General features: G+C 40.7%; 1 protein-coding gene across 1 annotated transcript in view; it reads right to left on the reverse strand.

The window, feature by feature from the left end:
* The window catches only part of slc24a3 (solute carrier family 24 member 3), a 124,998-nt gene that overhangs the window by 71,251 nt on the left and 28,054 nt on the right, over positions 1-25,693 (reverse strand). Inside the window, exon 2 of the mRNA XM_086258276.1 lies at positions 5,556-5,675. Coding sequence (XP_086114402.1) covers positions 5,556-5,675 — 120 coding nt within the window. The remainder of the gene's footprint in view (positions 1-5,555; positions 5,676-25,693) is intronic.

The following is a 25,693-nucleotide window of genomic DNA, read 5'->3' on the forward strand; positions in this document are numbered from 1 at the left end:
GAGGGAGCCAAGAACAAAACAATACACAAAATTCACGGTTTGGTTCAGTTCGATACTTTGGTGTCATGGTTTGATATTTTTTCGATACAAAAAATGTTCATGCTTTTTTAATTTGTCATTTATTAAAATTATAAATATATATTTTAACTCAAAAGTACAGTTTTTAAATTTAATGTTGCTGAAACAACAAAGTAATAAAAAAAAATCTATCTGATCGAGAAATCCCTCATCTTTGGAAAAGAGAGTTTATTACAGAGAAATGTCTCTTTCCAAAATAAAAGCTATACTATACGCTTCTTCTGGGCTATATTCTCAGCAGCATATTAAACATATCAGGTCTCCATAAGGAGAATCATGTGCTAACGGCTGTCTAAATGACTCGGGTAAAGTTTGTAGCATGCGTGCTTGTTGTTTTTGTCTGCTTCCACTTGTCTTTGCACTAGGATGATGTCGGAGTAAATGTGCAGTCATATTCGTTGTGTTCCCACTAGTGCTGTCAGCGTTAATCTGAAATGACGTTAACGCCACAACACGGCAAATTTCCGTTAACGAGCTACTGCGGATCGCCCCGTGCGTGGGGCTGGATGGCCAACACGTTAACGAGCTTACTGTGCTAACGCACTAGTTCCCACCCATGTAATTGAGCATTGCGTGGCACATCCAACATACTGTTTTACTTTAGTCCATGACGCGCTTACCTTCAGGGTCATACGTCACATGAAGACCAAAATAGTTCCAAAGGCCAGATCTGAATGAGGGTGGGGGAGGTTCAATTTGCCATGTTGCAACGAGCTTAGCTTCTGTCTTGCTGGCTTGTGCTGCGCTCAGTGGATCTGCAGTGAAGCCTAGGCGGAGTAGTCAAACACAGATCCACTGAGCTCTCAACACAGACAGCATCGTCAGAAGAAAAGTTGATAAAATAAATTAACATTTTTGTATTGTTCTATACATATGCGTACCGAACCGAAAGCACTGTATCGAACGGTTCAATATCGATACGAGTATCGTTGCACCCCTACTAGTTACCCGCGATTTTGGAGGTCGTCTGGGATAGCATCGATAGTACAACTTCGCATAACACATCTCGGTTGTGGGCAAAAGACCTGCAACTGACAAATAAGGGCTATCTCATCTCATCAATTAGACATTAATTAGACAATTAGACATATGCTATGTAGTAGCAGGGTGGTATATAAATGCATATTATGCTGCACATATGCATGTCATGACTGTATTTTTTGTCTTGATTTTAGTTTTACCCTTTTGAATGTCAGTAAACCTGTAGACAACGCTCATCGGTCTTCAGAGTGGTGATATAAGAAAGGTGTTAACGCCCCTGCATCAGACATGCACCCATAACGGCACATTGACAGTTTTTAAAACCTTTACTTTAAATTACTGCAATGTATGCTGCTTAGTCAGCTAGCGACTTGTTGGAAATGATGTCATTTCTGGTTTAGATTCAAATACTTTCCAGTGGAAAAAAAAAAAAATTGAAATACAGAAACAACACTCACTCATCTGGGCCCATCTACCCAAGGCCAAGAACCAACAACTAAGAACTAAGCTTCAACAAAGGAGAGCACGGTAACCTCAACTGACACAAAGAGAGGCAATGGGAAATTAACTTTCAAGCTACTTACAGTTCGTTATTGTAGAAATTCAGACAGATCCTCTCAAATGGTAGAAGAAACATATCTTTCCAACTCTGAGCCACCTAGCAAAATATACATCTTTAGGTTTAGTCCACCTCCCAATCTAAAAGTAGGGGAGCTGGTAACCTGTCACACATTGTGCCTGAAGAGGAGAATGTTGATAGACTGGCTTTTGCTTATTAAAAATTCCAAGTGCTTTTTTTTTTTTTTTACGTAGAAAGGGATTATAAGAAACTGTAATGAATTGTTATGAAATCAATTTACAACTAAGGGTTCTTCAACTTTACTGTCAGTATAAAATGTTCAACAAGGATTTGAGCTATCCTGCCAAAAACAAAGGAAATCAGATGCTTGAGATAAAGAATCGTTGATGTTCACAAAGCAGGAGATGGATATACAAAGCTATCACAGTGTTTCAAGTGTCAAGAACTGGAGTGAGAAGTACCATCAAGAAATTCAAAGACAGTACAGAATACGAAAAATTTCAAATACTCTGAAAAGAACTAGTGAGAGATGTGTCTAGCAAAGCAAGAAAAGTTCCACTTCTGCAGAAGAGACACCTTTAAACCAGACTGAAGTATGGTAAGGACAACCTGGAGTAAGATTACGCATGAAGTGCGCGAGAAAGCCGGGAGAGGCAAACAACCCAAAGAAAACTGTCTCCACAGTGAAACACGGTGGTACGAGTAATAAAACATATGTTGATCTTGGTGAAAAACTACGTCCAGATGAAAGTGAAGGTTATTGAAGCCCTGACTCAAAAATCTGTGGAGTGAACTGAAGACCAAAGCTCAGGTCAGAAGACTATTTAACCAGGAAGATGTTAAAAGACTAGCTAAAGCAGAATGGACTGGAATTGCTCAGGAGACGTGTCAGGCTTGTTCAATATTAGCATCAGTGTGGCTAATATTTGAATTTGAAGCCTGGCAGTTCTTGGTTTTGTTTGTTTCTATGTGCAAAGCGGAACTCATTACAGCACATACTCACATACAGTGCATCGCCAGTGCTCACTGACAAAATAGCTCATCTCAACTTAATGAATCCACTGCTTCTGGCAATATTAAACAACAAGAGCTAATCTTCTTAAATTCAAGATGCTGTTTCGTTTTGAATCTAATCTTGTATAAAGTTTAACAAATCTAATTAAGCTCCTTGCAAAGATGTGTCACTGGGTTTGAGAAGAATAATGTGCAGTTGCTCCACATGAGAGAAAACGTTCCTCTAGATGGATATGTGCATGCACGTGTTGCCACATCAGCTGCATGCACAGAGATGCACGTGCACGTGTCGTCTCAGCGAGTGTGTGTCTCTGTGCCGCGTTTCTGCAGCGCGTGACGACTTCACTCAACCCCTCGCAATTGAACTGATGATTGCATCTGTGAAGGAGGAGGGAAAAAGCACAGAGAGAAAAGAAAAACAAAGAAGAAGCAGGAGACAGCGAGCGCTCCGGGGGGACGACAGAGAACTACACAGATGATAAAGGCACGACAGAGAGACAGAAGTGGGGAAGTGAAGCATAAGGAGTGCATTGTGAATGCCCCTATTAGCGCAAAAAAGCAGGAATAATCCCTATTAAGGTAATTAGAGTTTTAGGAGACAAAGTGTAATTAAACAGAAACAGGCTAGAAAATATGTAGTGCCTATATATAGAAGGTCCGTATGAATCCAATATGACCGAGGAGGGTCTTTGCATATCCAAAATGCAGGACGGAGTGCATTTACATGTGTGCATTAGACGAGGGCTGTGTGTTTACAATGAGATCAAGAGAATGCTTGGCAGGACGTTAGCCTTGTAAAGCCACAGGATTCCACATGAAAAACACTCACACACTCCACGCCACAGGGAAAACACACAAATGTTTGGATGTCCTGCTCCATCTCTCCACCCACCCACACACGCACACACAGACACACGCGCACACACACACACACACACACACACACACACACACACACACACACACACACACACACACACACACACTGACAAGCCCACAGAGAAAATAAACATAAGGCATGAGAGAGTTTGGTGCACACTGAGGAAGAGACTCACACACAAATATATACGGATGCTGGCAGCATTCGCTCTGAAGGAGAGCAGAGAGGATTTCTACCTGGAAGAGGTTTGTGTTCTTTGCGTGCTTGTGTGTGTCGAAAGGTAAAAGGAAGGATGTAGGCGGTGTGGGTTTTTTTCTCAGGTATTAAAAGGGCAAAGCATAGTGGAAGACAAAGAGAGCCAATAACAACAATTGAGATATAATTGAAAATAACAGTCCTAAAACTAGCAGTTATTTTCATTATGATGGAACCCCATTAGGTTCAGCTCAGAAAAAAGATATGTGCAGCAATTTCATAAACCAGTGCTCTAAAAAAAACAAAAACTGCACTCTATGTGTCAGCTGAGTTGAGCTCTGCTCAGTCATTGCAAAAACAGGATAGCAACCACATTGCAAACTGAAAATAAATCCTTAGTTGCTTTGTATTTACATTGCATGTATTTATTGCATTTAATGACCAACTGCAAGTAGTTGAGGTGACCACATGACCAAGAGGTCGAGAGTGCAACAACCTCAACTTTTGATCGTAAGGTGACCGCCTGGGTCATCTGGTGGGAGGTAACCTGTCTCCAAAGAAATGCTCAATCACCCTCACACAGACTGCCTGAGAGAGACTGACAGCAAATAAATCCCATCTGTAGTGTAAACGCAAACAGGCAGCCAAGATGTTGATATCAATGTGAGTCAATCTGGGATGATGAACACAACTCATCTGCAACATGTTTTTTTGCAATAAGGGACATGACACAACTGTTTTCCAACAGGTTGCATTCTAGTTAACTTGTTTAACTGTTTAAAATCTAAAATGTTTTGCCTATTCTCTCAGTGTATGCAGTTAATGACAATGACTGTTCAATGTGAATGTCTATATATGTAGTATATGTTGTCATATTATCACGAACTGTCTGACCCCATCTTACTGCTGTTTTATGGTCTTCATGACTAACCAAAATGAAGATGCCATTGCTCTAATTTCCTCTGATCTGGTTCCCGTTTTCACAATAATAGTTTCAAAGGCAACAAGTTACAATAATTTTGGTCGTATCAACTGCTGCTTTTCCTGTAGCGACTGTGACATTGTGCTGCAGTACTGTATGTACTGTATGTATATGTTGTACAACAAATCAATATAATGACAACGAAGCTGAACTTGATGTGATAAAGCTACTAATGCCAGATACATGTTGCGCAGCTGATATAAATGGCAGATTTCTGGCTATCTGCTTGCTGTGTTACATAAAATGAGGTCTGTTAGGCATCTAAGTTAGTATGATGGACCATGTTAGCTAACATTTCCATCCAGACATGATTTTTCTAGTTACGACATTCACAAGTAAGATATGCCTAGTCAGCTGGATGACCAGCTAAATGACAGGTGAGACCCTACTGTCGGGCCAATTATTGGATGAAAAAAAACACAAATGACAGGAAAGATTTTACAAACTTATCAACTGTGTGTAAATGTCCTAAAATGTTGTAGCATAACTACCTTTAACCCCTGGTCAGCAGAACCAAGAAAGAATCTGATGGGGTGAACCTGCAGCCAAGTGGATAGGGCATAGCATATATTGCCAGAGGAGTGGATCTCTAGGACAATGTTGCATGACATTCGCCTACTCACTCTTCCACATTTCTTGCCTCTCTCTCAACTGTCCCTGAACACAAAAAGGCAGTAATGCCCAAAACCTGAGTTCCTTAGTCTCTAGCCCATCACAGTTGATGCACACTAGGCTTGGGTACTATAGAAGTACGCACCACTTAACATCCGCTTGCTCTAATAAAAGCTTTTCAGAAACCTCCCACACTGACACTTGCATATGAGACACATTTAAATTACTCTCACCTGGTTCGGTGCAGTTCTTCTCAGGCTCAGAGTACAGCTTGGAGTGGTTGTCTTCCTGTAGAAGGTGACGACTTTCCCATCTTGCCTCCTCCACAACCATGGAGCTGGAAACATGATATCCTAAGTGAAAGAAAAAAAGACCGAAAGGAGACAAACAGATATTGGAATGTTAAGGAAGGTTTCATGAAAAACAGACTCACTACAAACCTATCAGGCCAATCATTAGTGGCACTTCCAACCCAAGGGACAAAGTTAAGTGAAATAAGTGAATGCATGATTATGCATTCTGCAAAAGTGGTTTTATATAACAAAACATTTTCAGACATACTTTCTCTATATTTTGTCTGCTTTTAAAAAATATATATATTAAAAAATAACCAGCCCATACACAAACAGAATAATGGCTGTAATGCACAAGCTCTTAGTTCCACAGTCAATTGACATTTCTGAATAACTTCCCTCTCCCCACAGAACAAAAGGCAGATGAGACATGCATCTTGTGTAACCATGTTCCTGCGGGAGCATTAAGCGTGGCGGCACACTGAGTGCCGCAAGGCCAATCATTCCAGCTCTGTCATCTGGGTTACAGTAACCTCAAGCACTCCACCTCTGACCCATCTCCCCTCCCACCATGCAACAGAAACAACTTAGGTGCACAGCACACTGGGTTTCTATAAATAGCACTGTGTTCAACTATATTTATCAAAATGCAAAAAAACCAAATGTTTTGCAGCCGTGTTGCAGGAAAGGATGAAGCAGAGAAAGGCAATGATATGGAATAGCAGGCTTTACAGCTGAAGTAAAATGGCAGTTCTTTGGTGGATCTGGGCCCTTAAGAATATGTTTAGCTAACCAAAAATGTAGTTCTCTATTCAGCAAAGCCAGCGTCACCTGAATTCCTACAAAATCAAAAGCAATACGTAGATTTTGTGAAATTATGTAAAACTGACATAACAACAGAACGCAATGATTTTTCTAATCTCTTGAACCCAAATTTTACATAGAAAACATATCAAACGTGTAAGCTGAGACGTTCATATTTCATGAAAAATATTAACTCATTTCGAATTTGAGTGCAGAAACATTTGAAAAAAAGTTGGGACAGGGAAACAAAAGGCTGGAAAAGCAAGAGGCACTAAAATGAAACATTTTAACTTACTAGGTTCACTGGTAACAGATCAATAACATGAAGGTATTTTGTGTTTTAATGTTTCATATAATATCTACCTTGGAGGTAAATATTATGTAAACATAAATCACCATGAATCCACCAGAGAAGTAGAGATAAGACAATCTCCAGGGTTCATATACCTTTTTCAAGGTCAAATTCAAGCTTTTTAAGCACTTTCAAGGTCCATTTTCAAGCTTTTCCAGCATATTACCAAAAAAAAAAAATGCATATTTCGCATCACATCTATCTAAAATCTATTTATTTAATCTATCTGTGATATTATTATGTACAATTATAATGTATTGTTCATCTCCCTTAGATAAACAGGCAGCCTTAAAGTATGAAATATTCATATACAAAAACACATTTAAAGCTTTCACTTGAGGGAAGTAACTTGCATTACTGCTACTGCTACGAAGTTTACAGGATGAACGAAAATGCTCTGTTCCACCTGGGTTCTGGTTGTGAATCGCCATGAGTCTCCAGTCAAAGTCAAACTCGCATGTCCCGCTCTGCAGTGATTCCTGGTGACCGTGTGGGGACGTTATTGTGCACCTGAGGTTATGCTTGGCACTCCATATGATGAAGCAATTGACATGTGGTCTCTGGGGCTGGTAGCTGTGGAGCTTTCTACAGGGGTGCCTCTCTATCCTGGGGAAGACGATTATGATGTTTTGAAATTCATAATTGAAACTCAGGGTCAGCTACCAGATCATCCTCAGGATTCTGGCTTGTACACTGATGACTATTTCATCGAAGACAACTACAACAACATTTAAGACCAAAGAACAATTTCAATACGAGACAGATTATCAATCCAAGGAAACTCGATTTATAAAACTTAAGCGTCTCAATGATCTCGTAAAACGAATGAAGGTTAGGCGAGGACCTGAAAATGCCAACCATTATTTATCAGGCTCACCAAACAGATGTTGGCCTTGGATGCAAATCAGCGCATAACACCCTCAGAGGTTCTGAAGCATCCCTTTTTCGTCCCTTGCCTCTCTAAGAGTTCCCCCTGCACTGACATGAATATCACAGGGGGACAAAACCTTGTGCTTTCTTAGCAATCGTCTGATTGTTGGGGTGGCCAAAACTCTAGGGAAGCTAGCAATTCTTGTGAAAAAAGCCCCCCCAAAAATAACAAAAACAACCAATGAATATGGTCTTAAACTTGGGCACAATTGGCTTAAAGTTCATTAACTAATCTCTCAATATTCAAAGCGGAGCAGTGGAAAACTTAGCATCACATCAGTCCTTCAATCAGACCTACAACAAATGTTAAAGATGAATTTGAAATTAATTGGAAATAAATTGGATATTAATTAAATAAACCTGCTTAAAGCATCAACTAATTGTTGTTTGTAATTCTTTATAAATATATAAATATAGTGCTACCCTTCAGCCTCCTAGTAGACATACCTATGTTATAAATGTGAAAATCCTCTGGTTTTCAGAAAGTTGACCTCTGACCTTGAACTCAAGGTCACTAAGATTTAAACTTAACAGAGATTTTCAGGAGATGCAACCATGGTATTGATTTGAAAATTCAATCTTGCCTTGTTCTTGAGTTATTGCTTTCACAAACTCGGGTGTCCACAGCACCCCAGCTCAAAAGATTAAAACGTGTTTTCTTTTAGTTTTTTCATGAAAATTGTAACACACAAATAACAAAAATGGCAACACTATTGTCATTTATGATAACGCTATTTTCATGGTATGTCTGTGAAGGTTCTCAGTCATCCAGGTCATCGTAGTCAAAGGAGCTTGCAAAGAAAAGCGTCTGGACTTCTTTAAGTTGCTTGAAGACGTTTCACCTCTCATCCGAGAAGCTTCTTCAGTTCTAAGGTCAAATGGTGGAGAGTCCCAGATTTAAACACAGTGGGAGTGACCCCCCACAGAGGGACAAAAGGACCCCCTGATGATCCTCTAATCGCCTGAGCCAAGGTGGGAAACTGGGCGTGGGTCCCAATCAGCCAGAGTTTCGGGTGTGTTCATTGTGAAACCTGGCCCCACCTTATCATGCGAATTCCTGAGGTCAGATGGCCCAGGATGTGAGTGGGCGTTAAGGTGTCTGGGAAGGGATCTCAAAACTGGATTATAGATGGCAGAGAGTTGGTGTCGTAAACCCCCGCCTCTGTTCAAAGATGGTCGCTCACAGTGGACATAGATGGCTTCTTTCACTCCTCTTTCAAACCATCTGTCCTCTCTGTCCAAAATGTGAACATTGGCATCCTCGAAAGAGTGTCCTTTATCCTTAAGATGCAGATGGACTGCTGAGTCTTGTCCTGTGGAGGTGGCTCTTCTGTGTTGTGCCATGCGCTTGTGAAGTGGCTGTTTGGTCTCTCCAATGTAGAGGTCTGAGCATTCCTCGCTGCACTGTACAGCATACACCACATTGTTAAGTTTGTGTTTTGGTGTTTTGTCTTTCGGGTGAACCAGTTTCTGTCTGAGCGTGTTGCTGGGTCTGAAATACACTGGGATGTCATGCTTGGAGAAAACTCTCCTGAGTTTCTCTGATACGCCGGCTACATAGGGGATGACAATGTTGTTGCGTCTGTCCTCCCTCGCTGGTGTCTGATCTTCTTTTCTGTGCCTCTTTGCTGACTTTAAGAACGCCCATTTAGGATAGCCGCACGTTTTGAGTGCTTCCTTTACATGTGTGTGTTCCTTCTTTTTCCCTTCAGGCTTAGAGGGGACATGTTCTGCCCGGTGGTGTAGGGTCCTGATTACTCCAAGTTTGTGTTCCAAAGGGTGATGGGAGTCAAAGAGGAGGTACTGGTCCGTGTGTGTGGGCTTCCGGTAAACTTCGATGTTGAGTTTGCCGTTCTCTTCAATGTGCACAGCGCAGTCCAGGAAAGGCAAACAGTCGCCCTTTGTGTCTTCCCTGGTGAACTTGATGTTCTTATCCACAGAGTTAATGTGCGCAGTGAAGGATTCCACTTCTTGTGTCTTGATTTTGACCCAGGTGTCGTCCACATATCTGTACCAGTGGCTGGGTACTCTTCCTTTGAAAGAGCCAAGAGCCTTCCTTTCCACTTCCTCCATGTAAAGGTTGGCTACAATAGGTGACACGGGGGAGCCCATGGCACAGCCATGTTTTTGTCTGTAAAAGCCTTCGTTGTACTTGAAATATGTAGTGGTGAGGCAGAGGTCTAACAGTGTGCAGATCTGATCGGGTGTGAAGTTGGTCCTGTCCTCCAAGGAGCTGTCTTCTTGTAGTTGTTTTCTGACAGTCTCCACGGCCTCCGTGGTGGGTATGCAGGTGAAGAGAGAGACTACATCAAAGGACACCATGGTTTCATCTGGATCCAGGGTAAGTTTCAGGACCTTGTCGGTGAAGTCGGTGGAGTTCTTGATGTGGTGGTGTGGGGTGTTCCCCACGAGAGGTGCAAGGATGGTAGCAAGGTGTTTAGCAATGTTGTAAGTGGCTGAGTTTATGCTACTGACTATGGGTCTGAGTGGGACAGCTTCCTTGTGGATCTTAGGAAGTCCATAGATGCAGGGTATGGCATCCCCTGGGTAAAGGCGGTGATATGTAAGGCGGTCAATGATTTTGTCCTTTTCAAAGTCTTGAAGGCAAGCTATAACTTTCTTTTTGTAGCTGCTTGTGGGGTCTCGCTTTAGGGCTTCGTAGGTATTGTTGTCACTGAGGAGAGTAGTGATCTTTGTGTGGTAATCTGTAGTGTTTAGGACCACGGTACATCTTCCCTTATCAGCTGGTAAAACAGTGATGTTATGGTCTTTGCTCAGGGAAGCGACGGCCTTCTTTTCTTGTATTGTGAGGTTGGATGGAGGGACTTTGGCACTGGAGAGCGTGGCTGAGACTTTCATCCTGATTTGCTCTGCTTCTGTCTGTGATAATTTATTAATCCGTATGGCAGATTCTGTGGCTGTGATGAGGTCCACTATGGGCAACTGTTGCGGAGAAATGGCAAAATTGAGTCCTTTGGCTAATACTCTCTTTTCAGGTTCAGTGAGAATCCTGTCTGAAAAGTTCTTCACCCATTTCTCCTGACTGGCATCAGGTGTGTTTTCTTCTCTGGGTTGTGTAGGTTCAGGATGAGGAGTGTGTGTTTTTGAAAGCAAGGTGTGAAATTTCCTGCGTTGTCTTTCTTTTCCTTTAGAGTGTTGGGCCCGCTGAGCCTTGTCCACAAACTTGTAAACCTCTTCTAAGAGGTGAGGTGTATGCTGTACAGTGCAGCGAGGAATGCTCAGACCTCTACATTGGAGAGACCAAACAGCCACTTCACAAGCGCATGGCACAACACAGAAGAGCCACCTCCACAGGACAAGACTCAGCAGTCCATCTGCATCTTAAGGATAAAGGACACTCTTTCGAGGATGCCAATGTTCACATTTTGGACAGAGAGGACAGATGGTTTGAAAGAGGAGTGAAAGAAGCCATCTATGTCCACTGTGAGCGACCATCTTTGAACAGAGGCGGGGGTTTACGACACCAACTCTCTGCCATCTATAATCCAGTTTTGAGATCCCTTCCCAGACGCCATAACGCCCACTCACATCCTGGGCCATCTGACCTCAGGAAATCGCATGATAAGGTGGGGCCAGGTTTCACAATGAGCTCACCTGAAACTCTGGCTGATTGGGACCCACACCCAGTTTCCCACCTTGGCTCAGGCGATTAGAGGATCATCAGGGGGTCCTTTTGTCCCTCTGTGGGGGGTCACTCCCACTAGGTTTATATCTGGGACTCTCCACCATTTGACCTTAGAACTGAAGAAGCTTCTCGGATGAGAGGTGAAACGTCTTCAAGCAACTTAAAGAAGTCCAGACGCTTTTCTTTGCAAGCTCCTTTGACTATTTTCATGGTATTTAATGAGGGGAAAAAACAAAAATATAAAAACTAAATTGATAACTAGCAGTGAGACAGTCTGCGTCAACACACAGGGGAACACAGACTTCAGAAGATTTTGAATGCATTTGTCTGATTCAGCCACATATTTGTTTCAAATAACTTTCAGATTTTTCACCAAGGATTTTGTCCCTCTGGAAGCACTAGATTGGATTGCATTTAAATGTTCTATCTTTTATCAGTTTGATCAGTTTTCATGATCTCTGGAATAAATAATGTACTAACACTATGCTAAATTAATTCAGGTATATAAGTATTTGGTTAATTAGCAACCAAGGCTTATTGTCTATTTAGTACAATTATTGCAAGTACTTGGAAAAGAGAGCTTTTCATCTAGTGTATATCTGGCATTTTGAACAGATCTATTTTCATTTTATTTACTATTTATTATGTATATAATCCTAAATGATGTTGGCTGATTAGCTAACTCTGATATGCACACAAAGCATACAGGAAGTGTGCTTAAATTGAAATCAGACCTAGTTTTATTTTTGAGATCATTGTCCTTCTGCTGGTGTAACAACACATGTATACATGGAGTCCAACAGCTAGTGTTCTCCAGTATCATTGCGCTAGTTCAACAATCAAATCTGCATGAGATTAATATCCTTTTTAATCCATGTTCAAACTGAAATATCATCATGAAACATTATACCTTTGGACCACTTTTCTAATTGTAATTGTCATAATATAAAGATTTTATGTGTGTTCCTTATATCCTCCTAGATGAGAAGACCGATCTTGATGAAACTTTGCATAAAGAAAATTAAATATCTAAATCACATATAAAAATATTTTATAGAAATTCCAAAATCATATTTATACATTTGACAGGTCAGCTGACTACAGAATGGCATGTCAGATCAGAATGTTGTGTCATAATATAAGCATGCACATATTTGCATGTTCCTTATCCCTGTGAACACCGTGCCCTACTGTCGGCAGTCAACTTGATGATAAGGACAGTGAGGAAAAGTGGAACAGTTTTGAGGTGCAGTTAGGAGGTCAGGGGTCAGTTCGGGGTAAGTTTACGTAATGTGTGTGGTTAAGCACCAACACCAACATTTGTGTTGGTGTATGTGTGTTAGGAACATAGATAGGACGGCAAAGGGGTTCATGAGGTACCAGGATTCAATGCTACTCCAAAAGTCAGAAATGTGATGTCCAGCTCACATTTACAAGCAACTGCTTCCTGAAGTTCCACACAGAAAGGTTATTAATGACACACACTCACACACACACACACACACACACACACACACACACACACACACACACACACACACACACACACACACACGCAGATATAAAAACACTGCTTGTATAAATATGAATATGGGTATAGTCTTTGCAAATTGTGGATCTTAATGTTCTATACACACCCTCCCCTACTCTTCTGTGTACCACACAGCCATATAATTCATCATAACCATCCATCCATGACCACGCATTAAACATGCCTGAAAAGACACCAAGACAGGGTACTGTTGACAGGTATGGTTCAGTTTGAATTACTGCAAGGGATGCAGATACTGTACTGAGCAGCTACTGCTCCCTGTGTCTGCAAACCTGTCACTCAAAAATTTAAGCATCCAAGGAGTTATATTATTTAAAAAAATAAAAAATAAAAAATCACCTGCTTCATTATGAAGGTAGAAACAACAGTCTGTAATATATTTATGTTTCAATGCCAATGCTTGCTGCTTTGTGTCACAATATCAATTTGAATACAATTTAATGATAAAGTAAATGTTACAAGGAAAGTAACGGAAATAAAAAGGGATGAAAAGGAAAAGGCTAGAGTGACAGCATGGTACTTATTGTGTGTCTGCCTTGTGTCCTGCTCTGTGGTGCTACATTACCATTTTCTCCCGGTGACCACCTGTATTGGGGATGAAGCGTTTGGCTTTTTTAGCTCATATGCGCATTTACAGAATATGAAAGGATAGGCTGTGTGGCATGTGGTAGCAGACGAGAGAATGAATGTTGGATATAGTGAGATTGGTGCAGACTTAAGAGGATATTCCACAGGGAAACTGCAACCAAACCTCAGAGGAAATGCTGCCATTGTACAGTGAAGCAGAAGACATGATAATACATCCCAGGAGAGTGCTTGTAGCTTGCCTGCTGAGTGCATACCTGTACAGTCTTTCCCTATACTGTTCGTCTGCTTTCTCCTTTTCATTATTTCATTTCAGTTAGAGAGAGTTTAGTAATAGAGATGTAACTTGGACTGTGGTGCTTGCTTTTTTCAATGAAACACATTGTACAATGTTACACCAAAGAATTTCCAAATACTAAAGAAGTCCAGCTCTGTGAGTGCTCGAAAAATATTCGAGAGTGAGCTGTAGCAGAATTTTCTTTTATCTTTTGCCTTCTTTTAACACATTTGTAATATTTAATATGTTCATAATTCAATGAGAAATAAAATTAATAGATCAGGTTTACAAAAACATCACCAACTTAAAATAAAGTGGCTATTATTTATTTAAAAGCTGTTTTCTTGATAGCCAGGTTGCTGCTGCCGAATATGAGACAAGATACGTGTTGCTGACAGGAAATACATTTCCTATTGAAACACATTACTTAAAGATTTGTGGTCACTATCACTAAAATGTTTCACAATTCAAGTACCAGAACAAAAACAAATTTCATGAGTATTTTACATTTTGCTATGAGATTGGGCTAGACAATAACATGTGTATGTGTAAGCAATGTATTTCTTAACATCCACATTTGTCACTACCTAATAGCTTGAATCTTTGCATTCCTAAGTCTGGCTGACCAGTGAAACTGGATGCCACTATGAAATAGTTTCAGGTAAATGGACTGAGGACTGTTTCTTATATAGCGCTTTTCTACCCAGAACACTCAGTGCTTCAAACAACATGCCACCTTCACCCATTCACACAACACATTCTTCTATGCTTTCAAGTGCTTTCTAACATTCACACACATTCATACTTCGATGGATGCATCGGAGATGAACTAGTATCTTGCCCAAAGATATTTGGCATGTGGACTCTGAGAGCCAAGGATCGAACCATCAACCTTCTGCTCAGTAGACGACCTGCTCTATCTTCTGAGCTACCTGCTCTACGAGGTTACTATGGCGACATGATGGAACTAAGTAGACGCACGGTGGTGTCGGGTAGGTTCATGACATAATACCGAGTAAGTGCTGCATACGCACAGACAGACATACAACTATGACTAACCAAAGTACAAGCACATGCCATCAGACGCGCTCCGCTGTCACTCACACAGGTAACCATAGTCAGCAGTCGTCGTGGGGTGTTCACTGCAGGGCTTCCAGATGAGGGGAAAGGAACGTGAGCTATGTCAATCGAGATCATATGAACTAAAAATGCACATTTCATTTTAAATAGGAAAAAGTTCTCATCTTCAGTTCTTTTTTTTTAGTAAAGCTGGACGAAGTGAACAAAAAAAAATGATGGATAAAAACTACAGCTGACATGAAAGCTGTCATGTTTAACTGATGTACACACCTCAAGCACAGGAATAAAGTACAAGTACAGTATACTTCATCAAATTTCAGCAAGACATCTTACCATTTTCAAATCAAAGATTTAGAAAAAGAACAAAGAAAAACACACAGTTAATATATTTCCGACTAATATACATCCATTTATGTCCAATAATAAAACTGAAAAATTCATTGCCGTATATGGTCCTCTCCCACTGGAGTATTACGTATATAAATATATCATCTTTAAGATTACAGCTTACATTTAAGGTTCCAACTGGTAAATAGCTCTTATTAAACTATACCAAATCACCCCCCTAGCTGTACTAGCAGTATTATTAAAGGTACATTATATTTCACATTCCGTTTCGTTTTAATACATTTTATTTTCAGTTCAATTTCATTCGAGTAATTTTTCCTGAGTGGGTTTGCTGGTTTCAATTTAGTGTCTATAGTCGCCTTTTGGAACTTTTGTTTAGTGTCAATGCTAGGGTAAAACATGCAGCGGTAAAGGGTTTTAGTCCAAAATTTGAAAACTGATTTTACTCAAATTTTCTTTGTATATTAGTGGTCCCTATTATAAGACTCAGGTATGCCAGATAAAATTACTTACAGAGGGGTACCTAACCCTAAACGAGCTGATGGACACCAGGTGCATGTTAAGACGTTCTGCTGGAGCCTGTTGGTTAGGGCCTGCTCTTGTGCCGCCATGATCCGAGCCTCTGTGCTATCAATTAGGTTGGTCTTTTCTAACCACTGGTGGGGTTTTTATCTGTCAGTGGCGCGTCCCATGCAGGGGCTTGGTCATCCATGACAGCTCCTCTTATTCCTCACCACTTTCTGTCTTTAACTGCCAGAGGTATTCTTGGAGCAGCTCATCTGAGAGGAGCTTCAGGGTGCTAGACTTCAGGTGGAGTTATCGTGTCTTGACATCAGTGGCATCTATCTCCTCCTGTAGCCAGCTTATTATTCCGGCTATCTCGTGACCCATAGTATTTACTGTATTCATTGGTGGCTTGGATCTTATTTCTACAGTTCAGGTGGTTTCTCACAGCCAGTTTTACATTCTGGAGGTATTTGGCTGTGGCTGACCTCCATGCATCATGGTTCTCGCTCATCTGTGAGATACCCAGGCATTTGTAGCTATCCTGTATATCTGCTATTCTGCCTTCTAGTACTTCCATCTTTTCAGTGCAGCTCACCTCCACTGTCTTTGCAACCATTCATCTACACTTAGCCTTGTCCTCACTGTAGATCATATGTGTCAAACTCATCTGGCCCACCATGCATTTGTATCCAGCCTGCAAGATCATTTTATTTAGATCTATTATTATTGTTATTAATGACCTGGCGATATGAAGTGCTGATAATGCACAAACTACAGATCCCATAATGCAGCGCTTCAGCTGCCTTGCTACCTGGGAACATTACCACATTCCAATGGCGAAGAGGAAAGATGATTCTGAAAACAGAGCCTTTCAAAACCGATGGGAGGGTGAGTTTGTTTACTGACATTTTCAGTTAACCCATGTGTCTTATTTGTGGAGCTAATGTGGCAGTAATTAAGGAATTTAATCCAAGGCAGCACTACAAGACAAAACATCAGGATAAACTGAAAAACCTAAATGCAGAGCAGAAGATAAAGAAAGTAGAAGAGTTAAAGAAGAATCTAACATTTCAGCAGATGCTTTTCACCAGAGCAAAATAACACAGTGAAGCTGCTGTGAAGTTTTATTGTACCAGAGGAGATAGCTGTATCAGCCCAGCCATTTACCAAGTTTAGTTACCAAGTTTTGAAAACGTCAAAATGTAACCGACATGAAACTGCCCTGGGACAAACTTGTTGGACTTATAACAGATGGAGCACTGTGAATATAGACTAGTGGGAAGGATGCAAGTAAAGATGCTGGAGGAGAACTGTAAAGGTGAGTTAACAGCATATCATCGCACGATACACCAGGAAACGCTGTGTAATAAAGTCCTAAAACTAGAGCATGTAATGAACACTGTAACACAAACTGTAAACTTTATCCGAGCTGAAGGTTTAAACCATCAGCAAATGAAAAGTGGAATTGGCATTTCTGGCTGACGTAACAGCTCATCTCAACGTCTTAAACCTTCAGCTCCAGGGACGTGACTACATGATGGCTGACATGTGTGATACAGTGAAGGCATTTCAACTTGCCTCACTTTCCCTGTTGCCAAGTAATGTTGAACCAAGCTGGCACAACAGTCTTCCCAAATGCGCACTTTGCTGATAAACTGAGCACATTGTGCAATTGCGCTTTGGTGACTTTGAAGCTCAAAAAAGAATTTCAAGCTGCTTCACAACCCATTTCCATGGACGTGGAAACTGCACCTGTACAGATTCAGACGGAGCTGATTGAGCTGCTGTGTAATCCTGAGATTCTCCACAACACACAACCTCACACCAAACCTAAACAAACTCGTTGCCAAAAAAAAGATGCCAAGCATCCAGCTCTGACAAAAAAACAACAACAATTGTTTTCAATAAATGTTTATCCTGTCCGGCCTTCGACCTAAAGTGTGCTTTGAGTTTTGGCCCCCTGTGTAATTGAGTTTGAGTTTGATAAAGATCCTAGTGAAGTGGATCAGCGAGTCAACGTCTTAAGTCTCGCTTGGCATAAAGCTTGATGTCATTCTTGTAAAAGAAGGTCCAGTTCGAGGAGGGGATCCTCAGTTCCTGATCCTTTTCATGTCCATCAAATTGTGTGGCATCCTTTCATTCCTAAAACATTAGCCGGTCCATATCAGTAGATTTTATTTCCCCCCCTGTAAAATCAGAGGTGTTTTCAAAGTGTTCCTTTATTGTACGGAGCAGTGTATTTAATGACTTGATGGCCAACGCTGCCATTCATCAACAGGCACAGTTGTTTGGTGGACACTTGCATTCCAAGTGTTGCTTTATTTTTGTGAGCAGAGTATACAGATAGGCAGAGTTTGCTCTCTTAGCAACATCCGTCCATTCTCCTGTCACATATTTACAAAGTGTCCTATATTGGTTAAAGCACACTGCCTATAGGTTCAAGCCCACCTAACATTACATTATTTAATATGGCTGCCCATCCCTCCTCACTGTCATGCTTAATTAGGTACTTTATCTTCATTAGTGTCCCCTGGCAGGCTTATGTGTGTGCATACATGCATACAAAATCCATGTTTCTAGTTATAGCATGACTGTAGCATCACTACATGACATGTCATATGTGGATATATGCTTACACATGTGCCTCCATGCTAGGTACAACCTTGTCCCTAGAGAGAAAATAATCAGGCCATGAGTACATGACTCATACTATACTCTCCTATACCATACTTCTTGGGATGTATTTATATATTTTGTCTTATCATCACAGGAAACAATATGTGTGCTACTGTTTTCTATGTATTATTTTTTCTCTATGTAAAGTGTTACATATACTGTAGTGCAGATACAGTGTACTCATCTGCAGTATCACCACGTGCTAATGCTATGGCATAAATTGGACCAAAATATTGGACAGGTTCTAGTCGGGGTGTCTCTGCCACCTGCAGTCCGTGATGGTGTGCCCTGCTGGAAGATGGGACTTTTTGTAAAAGTGACTGCATAAAAAAAACAAACAATCTGGTTGACCAAGCTGGCGGGAGAAACACAAAACCAAAGTGCAAAGGCTAGCTGGAACCTCAAGTCAAGTCCATCTGTGGGAAGCACTACAGTAGAATTCTACTGTATACAGCAGAATGCAGTAGCTCTGCATTAGAATGAACATTAAACCGTTGATGTTAATAGTTCGTAAATATCTATAATAATTTTTTAAATGTTATCAATTCTTTAAACTTATTAGGGCTACGATGATAATTTTCATCAATAAAATAGCCAGCCAAAGCTCAGTGACATCTGCAGATGTCTTTGTTTGTCCAAATAACACTCCAAAACCCAGCAGCAGTCACTTTACTGTGACAGTTCACTTTTGAGAAATAGGCTGGAACAAGATTATGTGCTGTGTTTATTAGAGCTGCCACTCTGAGCAGCTGTGTGTGAACAGTTTCACAGTCATGGTGAGTGGTAGAGCTGGACAGAGCAGGTGATACCGCTCAGTATAAGTCAAGAGCTCCATTCGATGGCATTTCTCTGGAGGTGGTGTGGTGATTTTGGACCAGCAATTTTAACCATGTTTGCAGTCTACTTCTGGCCATTCCCTCCCCCACACCACATATACATACAGTAAGATGGACTTTTTCTGATTTTCATATGCATGTTTTATAATACAATGCAATTTCCAGCATATATCTTACACTCAGTTTCTATTAAACATACCGCACATACTTAGTTTGGTCTTCTTTTTCATTTAATGTCAGATCACTTTAAATTAACACGGCGGGGTTTTATTTGCCCTTGACCTTTTGGAAACAGAATACTGGGCTGGTCAACCTATTTTTCTGCAATACTAACATTTTCTGTTCCAAGGAGGATCAGCGCAGTCCATCTAGGCTCCACACAGATGGGGCAGGGCTCCCACAGCCTACTCTCCGGCCGGCACACCTCATTATTCTATTAATCTTTCATAAGATTAACACGAGTATCTCCTGCACCAACTTCCTTGTGCTTCTGCTCTCCAGTGATTCCTGTGTGGCTTAAGAGTGGATACATTTCCAGTTTTACTCACCTGTTCCAGCTGCTCCACCTTCTCTGGGAAAACTTGATCAAATCCTCACCTGCCTGCTCCCCCACCTACAGATCAGACTCACCCTCAGACTCGGACTCCCAAGTAAGAACTCACAATTCAAACCTGAGCCAGCCATTCTGCACACTTGTGCTTTGTCTAACCCTAATCTCCTCTCTCCCAGGTTGCTATCTTTAGTTTCCAGAGACTCCTTCTCGTGTCCAGCACGGTTAAAGTTCCTTTTGTGCCAGTAAAATCTGTGAACTTGTAGTTGTAGTCTCCTGGGGTCTGGTTAAGAGTCTATTTTATGGGCTAGCCTTGGCTATTTTCTAAATTTTGCTAACAGAACAGGTACTGCAATCACCACACTTTAAGATTCTTGAAATTCAGCCTCATCTTTAAGCGATGATAAATGTGCCTAGTTTGGAGGGAAACTTTCAGTCACATGTATTCTCTTGTACACGTGCAACAACTGGACTAAAGCCCAGACTCTTAGCTTATGCCATCATTTGCTTTGGTGTCAAGAGACACGAAATCAACAATGCAGGGTGTTGCTTTTCACCTGCTTCAGGAGCTGTGCATCCCCACATTGACAAGGGACCACTGATATCGTTTGAAGCCAGCTTGGAAAAATTCTGAGCCCACACTTTTAAAACATTACAACCACGGGAGTGCAGCTCAGCCGAATGTTTGCGAACCAGGAGGTAAAAATCTGTGGTGCTTTTCACCTTCTGGATATAAACTACATTTCACCTATGCTACACAGACTGTCATTAATTCAGACACTTTCAGCTTAAGCTATAAAAAAATCAGCACATTGTCAAAAAGTGAAATAAGATGGCACCTTAAGTGGGTGCAGCAGCATTCCACACAGAATTTACTCTTCCAGGCAGTCAAGCAGTCAATGCACTGTTGCAAATCCTTGCTGTCATGCTGCCAAGCGAAATACACAAACACTCCTCTTTGCAAGCGCTCAGCTACATCCACTCAATATCTCAGAGCAAGATCAGAGTGAACCTCTGTCAGCACCACTGAGAAACAGTGTGTAACACACCTCACTCACTCTCAGACACGCATCCACTCATCCACTCACTAAGCCTCTCTGTGTGATTGCCCATCAATAAATCGATAAGACTGTGAGTGGTTACATGGCCACTTGTGTTTGAAAGAAATACTGTATCTGTAGAAGATGTCACAAACATATTCCAGAGGGAAGGAATACTGTGTTATACATCTACTTTTACGTGCCATTGTGTAACATACGTCTCGATAAATTATGACCAGACGCAAAGCCTTTCAGACCATTTCTTTAATTGCTGCTTAATGAATGAGACAGCGCTTTAATGGTCTCATTAGCTGACACTGTCAGACGCCACTACTGCTGTGAGTGTGTGCGAGTGCTGTCATCTCAGACTATTTCCATGGTCTCCCACTCTCATCTCTCTTTCTGTCTGAAGATGTGGCTCATGTGGAGGGGAAGGAGATTGAGAGAGGTCATGTGGCTGTCAGGTTAAAAAGAAATATGCTGGGGTTGCAACTGCGATGGTCAGCTCAGGTGAAGTGACCGAGGAGCAGCAGTTTAATGGAATCACCATTAAAACCTTACTGGAGTCAGGCTACAAACACAACTTTGTAGCTGCTCCCATCCAGCACTGTTTGTCTTACACTGAGAAAGCTACAACGAAAATAGGCAAATTACAGCTACAACTTAGTCTGACATAATGTTTAAATTAGGCAGCTGAAGGTTGACAGCAGCTCTCCTGTCCTGATGCTCCTGACAGCAGGATCACCTGAACATTTACAACATCTGTTTTCTGTAATCACAAAGATACACGTGCACAAATCGCACACACATGAACAAACACCAAGTCTATCTCATCCAGGAGATACAATACTGTCAGAACTCTTGTTGCCTCCTACTAATATAGTGAAGCCCTCCAACAAGACTGAGTTAAGGCTTATATGCCTTAGTTTAGGTTGCATGTTTACTTGACATTACTGTACTTGAGATTATTGAGTCTGTTGCAGGCTGACAGAGAGAGACAGACAATCTTTCGCGCTCACATTCACAGTTATGGGGAATTTAGATTCACCAGTTAACCTAACCCCACTAAGTGCATGTCTTTGGACTGCGGCATGAAATTGGATTAACCAGAGAGAACCAATGCAAACATGGGGAAAACATCCAAACCCAGATGGTGGAGTAAAAATCAGGATCTTCTTGCCGTGAGGTAGAGGTGCTAACCACCATGCCCTCACATCAGGAACAACAAATACAACTCTTTTGCATCTTCTTTTGTACCAGATTTTGGAAAGAGAAAATTGTGGCAAAATGTCAGTTGAGCCAAGATGAATCCCTAAAATAAGAGAACACATGAGCATCAAATCATCTTCTCTGTGAACCACTTTCTATTTTAATTTGACTTCTCTGACCTTTCCCGCAGACAAATGAACTAAATCTGCTCTTTCTTTTTGGCCCAGAGCAGATTCTTGTCTCTCCGGATGTGCAGCTCATCCAGTATACTTGTCACATACAATAACCAACATGATGTCAATGTAATGTCAGTGTGTGAATGTATTACATAAGCATCAGGTTGTCATTTCAATCAAACACACGTGATGCTAAAAACACCCACATTCAAACCTAAAGAGTCCTCTACAATAAAACCACAACACAAAAACATTGCATTAGAAATAATTCATGAGCTTCAGAGAAGCATAAACTAAGGATGTGTGACAGATCCAAAGATTATCACTATGGAAATGTTTTATGTAGAGTGTGTAGAGAGTCCTGACAAAACACACAAGCTTGTACACACATTTCAGCACAAATTGCCTCTTCAGTGCAGAAACTACTTCAGACAAGGTAGTTATGTAATCAGGGTGCATTTGCCTAAATTCTCCAAAAATGGACCGGAGGAAGTGTGCATCATATCACAGGAGGCTTGAGATGAATAGTGTGTGTGTATCTATGAGTAAAGACCGCAGCAATCGGTGACCTGTGTATAAAATGTGAAAATTATAGAAGAATTTATTACTGACATAAACTGTTAAGATTGATGCAGCCACCATAACGTCAGCCACTCGGTGCATTCACATGTATACATCATACACTGTCCACCAAGTGTGTTTCTGCTGCACTTTATTGTATTTTATTGATCAATACACCAACATTTACGCCCAAGCTAAATGGGAAAGATTCCCATTTGACTTCCCAGTCTAAAAATGTACATGAAGACAGGATGGCATCCTAACTAGGACAGAGGCTATGCAAACACAAGGAGAACTCCACATAGAAATGCCCCGGCCAGATGGTTGATTAACCCAGGACATTCTTGTTGTGAGGCAACAGTGCTAACCACCGTGCCATATATGATATGACATGTTAATTACTGGGTAGTAAAATGATTTGTTGACTTATTATCTTAGAGTTTTTGAGGTTTATCTGTTGTGTTTATCAGGCGTTTCTCCTTTTATGTGTCTGCTAGTCTGCGTCTATACAGCCTTATTTCAGTCTATACTCTATACTAGTGGCAATGTATCATTTTTTGTTTGCCAACTGCAAATAAAATAACAAGAAGGAGAATTGTTAGGCCGCTTATTTTAGACTTAGTTATGCTTTTGTTTACTCTGCTTCATTGTGAATTTGGCCTTGTTTAAGACCTATTTTTCTTTTTTCTTTCTTTTCCTTAAATAACTGTGGATTTTATGGACACTTATCAATTTTACATTCAATAAAAGATGAATTCTATTTTTTTTAAACAAATTTGTCTTTGTGTCTTATTGCTTGGTCCCTGAAGCTAAATGCATAGTTTCATAAACTAGAAAATCTAGAAGTTCAGACGTTAAGGTAATCCTAACCTGTCACGGCTGGGGCAGCAGTCGTGTGGTGGAATGAATGAGGACCCAAGATGCAGACAGCGGTGGAGATGCGAGTGACGTTTATTTACAGTGCTCAAAAAACAACGTGAGGGCAGAACTGAACAAACCTAAACTGGGAGAACTAATAAACAAATCTGAAAACATAAGGACACCAGAGGACACACGGAAAAGGCACGGAGAAAGCAGAGCAGAGAGACGTGGAGATGACCAAAACACACAGACCTTTTAGCTGCTGACATCCAATCTGTGTCACTAAGACTTTTCTACAACTACTTAGATGATCAAGAGAATTTGTTAAACTCCCAAGCCTCAATTTCCATATATCCCAAAGTTTCCCAAATATATGTTCCATCTGGAAACAAATTTAAAATTAGAAACTTTTTACAGAATAGCTTCTGGCAGCCAGACTGCCTATTAAACCCTGGGTTCTCTCTCAATGAAGAGCAGGCTGCTGGTAAGGAGGTAGTTTCCTCAGCATAGTTGTCTTTTCAATGGGAAAAGATTTTTTAATCTCTACTGTAATAAGCTGCTCTCCAGTTGAGGCCAGACACACACACACACACACACACACACACACACACACACACACACACACACACACACACACACACACACACACAAATACAAACACAGATACACAGAAATTGCAAAATTTCACTGGGAGTCATCTGAGAGTATAATTAATCTGATCGGAGTAATTAAAAGCGCAGTGGGTTCATCTGGCCGTGCTAAGTGCAGGTGAATGGTGCTGTGATTGTGTTTGGATTGTTCAGGAGAACAAAAGGGCTCTGCAGGCTAATCGCTGCTGGAGAGCTCAATCACACATCCAACTCTGTCATCACCAGCTAACAGGAGCTACTTAGGGAATTCTGAGAAGATCACAGGTTTGAGCTGGTAGGAGGATAGCAGGTTTTGAGTATCCAAGAAGGGAATAAATAATAAAATAAATTTTCTTTCTTTTTTAGGGAGAATTATATCCTTTTTATAAATTTGGATTTGTGACCAAGTATTTTGTTTGCACAGCCAAATAATTTTACTAGCATCCAATAGAGTTAGTTCCCTAATTGTTTCAACATGACATTTTTTCATCAAGCAATCAAGGTATGACTGTGGTGCAGACTCTCAGCTTTAATTGTTTCGTTTTAACAAAAATATTGCATTAACTCTTTAAGAATTACAGCCATTTTTATACATAGTCCTACATATTCAGTGGCTCAAAAGTAATTGGATAATTAACAAAAAAGCAATTTCATGGCTGAATATGGCCCGTTCCCTCATCACCAATCGAAGAGATATTAAACATGCTGAAACAAACATTTGGTATGGCTGAAAACAACTGAATGAATGCCCTGGGCAGCTCAGCAGTCCCAAAAGACCACAGAAGAAACTGAAAGAGTACGACTATCAAATCAGGTAATCATTGCTTAAGAAAAACCTCTTCATCATCATATCATCATCAATTTCTGCAACAGTGAATCTCCTTCAACATAAAACAGACATTAAAAACAAACAAACCTCTGCTTAGTTCTAGAAAAAAAACGACTCGTGATCCAAAACATATTACATTATATGTCAGAAATGGTTGAGGCAGTGTTAAGGCATTGTCATACTGTATATGGCTGCCAGGTGATGTGCCTGCTGACAGAAGTAGCAGGATGAATTTTAAAGTGCACTGCAAAACAGAAATATTGCATTAACAAAATTATTCCAATTACAAAAGTGTTGGGGGTTGGGGGTAGGGCTGTTAGATATAACAATATATATCGGATGAAAATATGAAAATGTCTATTGCTTCATATTACGCTATCATTTGTTTCATGGTATCACAAAAGAAATTGTTTATGGCAATATTTTTTCATCGATTTAATGGTCGCTGTAGTGGCTATATTAATTTCTTAAAGTTCTCTTTCTCTTATATTTAAAATAACCACACTACAGATGGACAAGTGACTGTTTTTACATGTTGTTATTAGCAACAACGACGGTAAGCCCAGTGTGCGGCTCTGCCATCCGCTTGTTTATTTTCCACATAAACCTTTCACAATAAAGCGGAAGATC

The sequence above is a fragment of the Aulonocara sp. 'chitande type north' Nkhata Bay genome, linkage group LG13 (genome assembly GCF_057382095.1).
Source record: "Aulonocara sp. 'chitande type north' Nkhata Bay isolate Kocher_YH1m ecotype deep benthic linkage group LG13, A_spYH_male_GT1.1, whole genome shotgun sequence".
Lineage (NCBI taxonomy): Eukaryota > Metazoa > Chordata > Actinopteri > Cichliformes > Cichlidae > Aulonocara > Aulonocara sp. 'chitande type north' Nkhata Bay.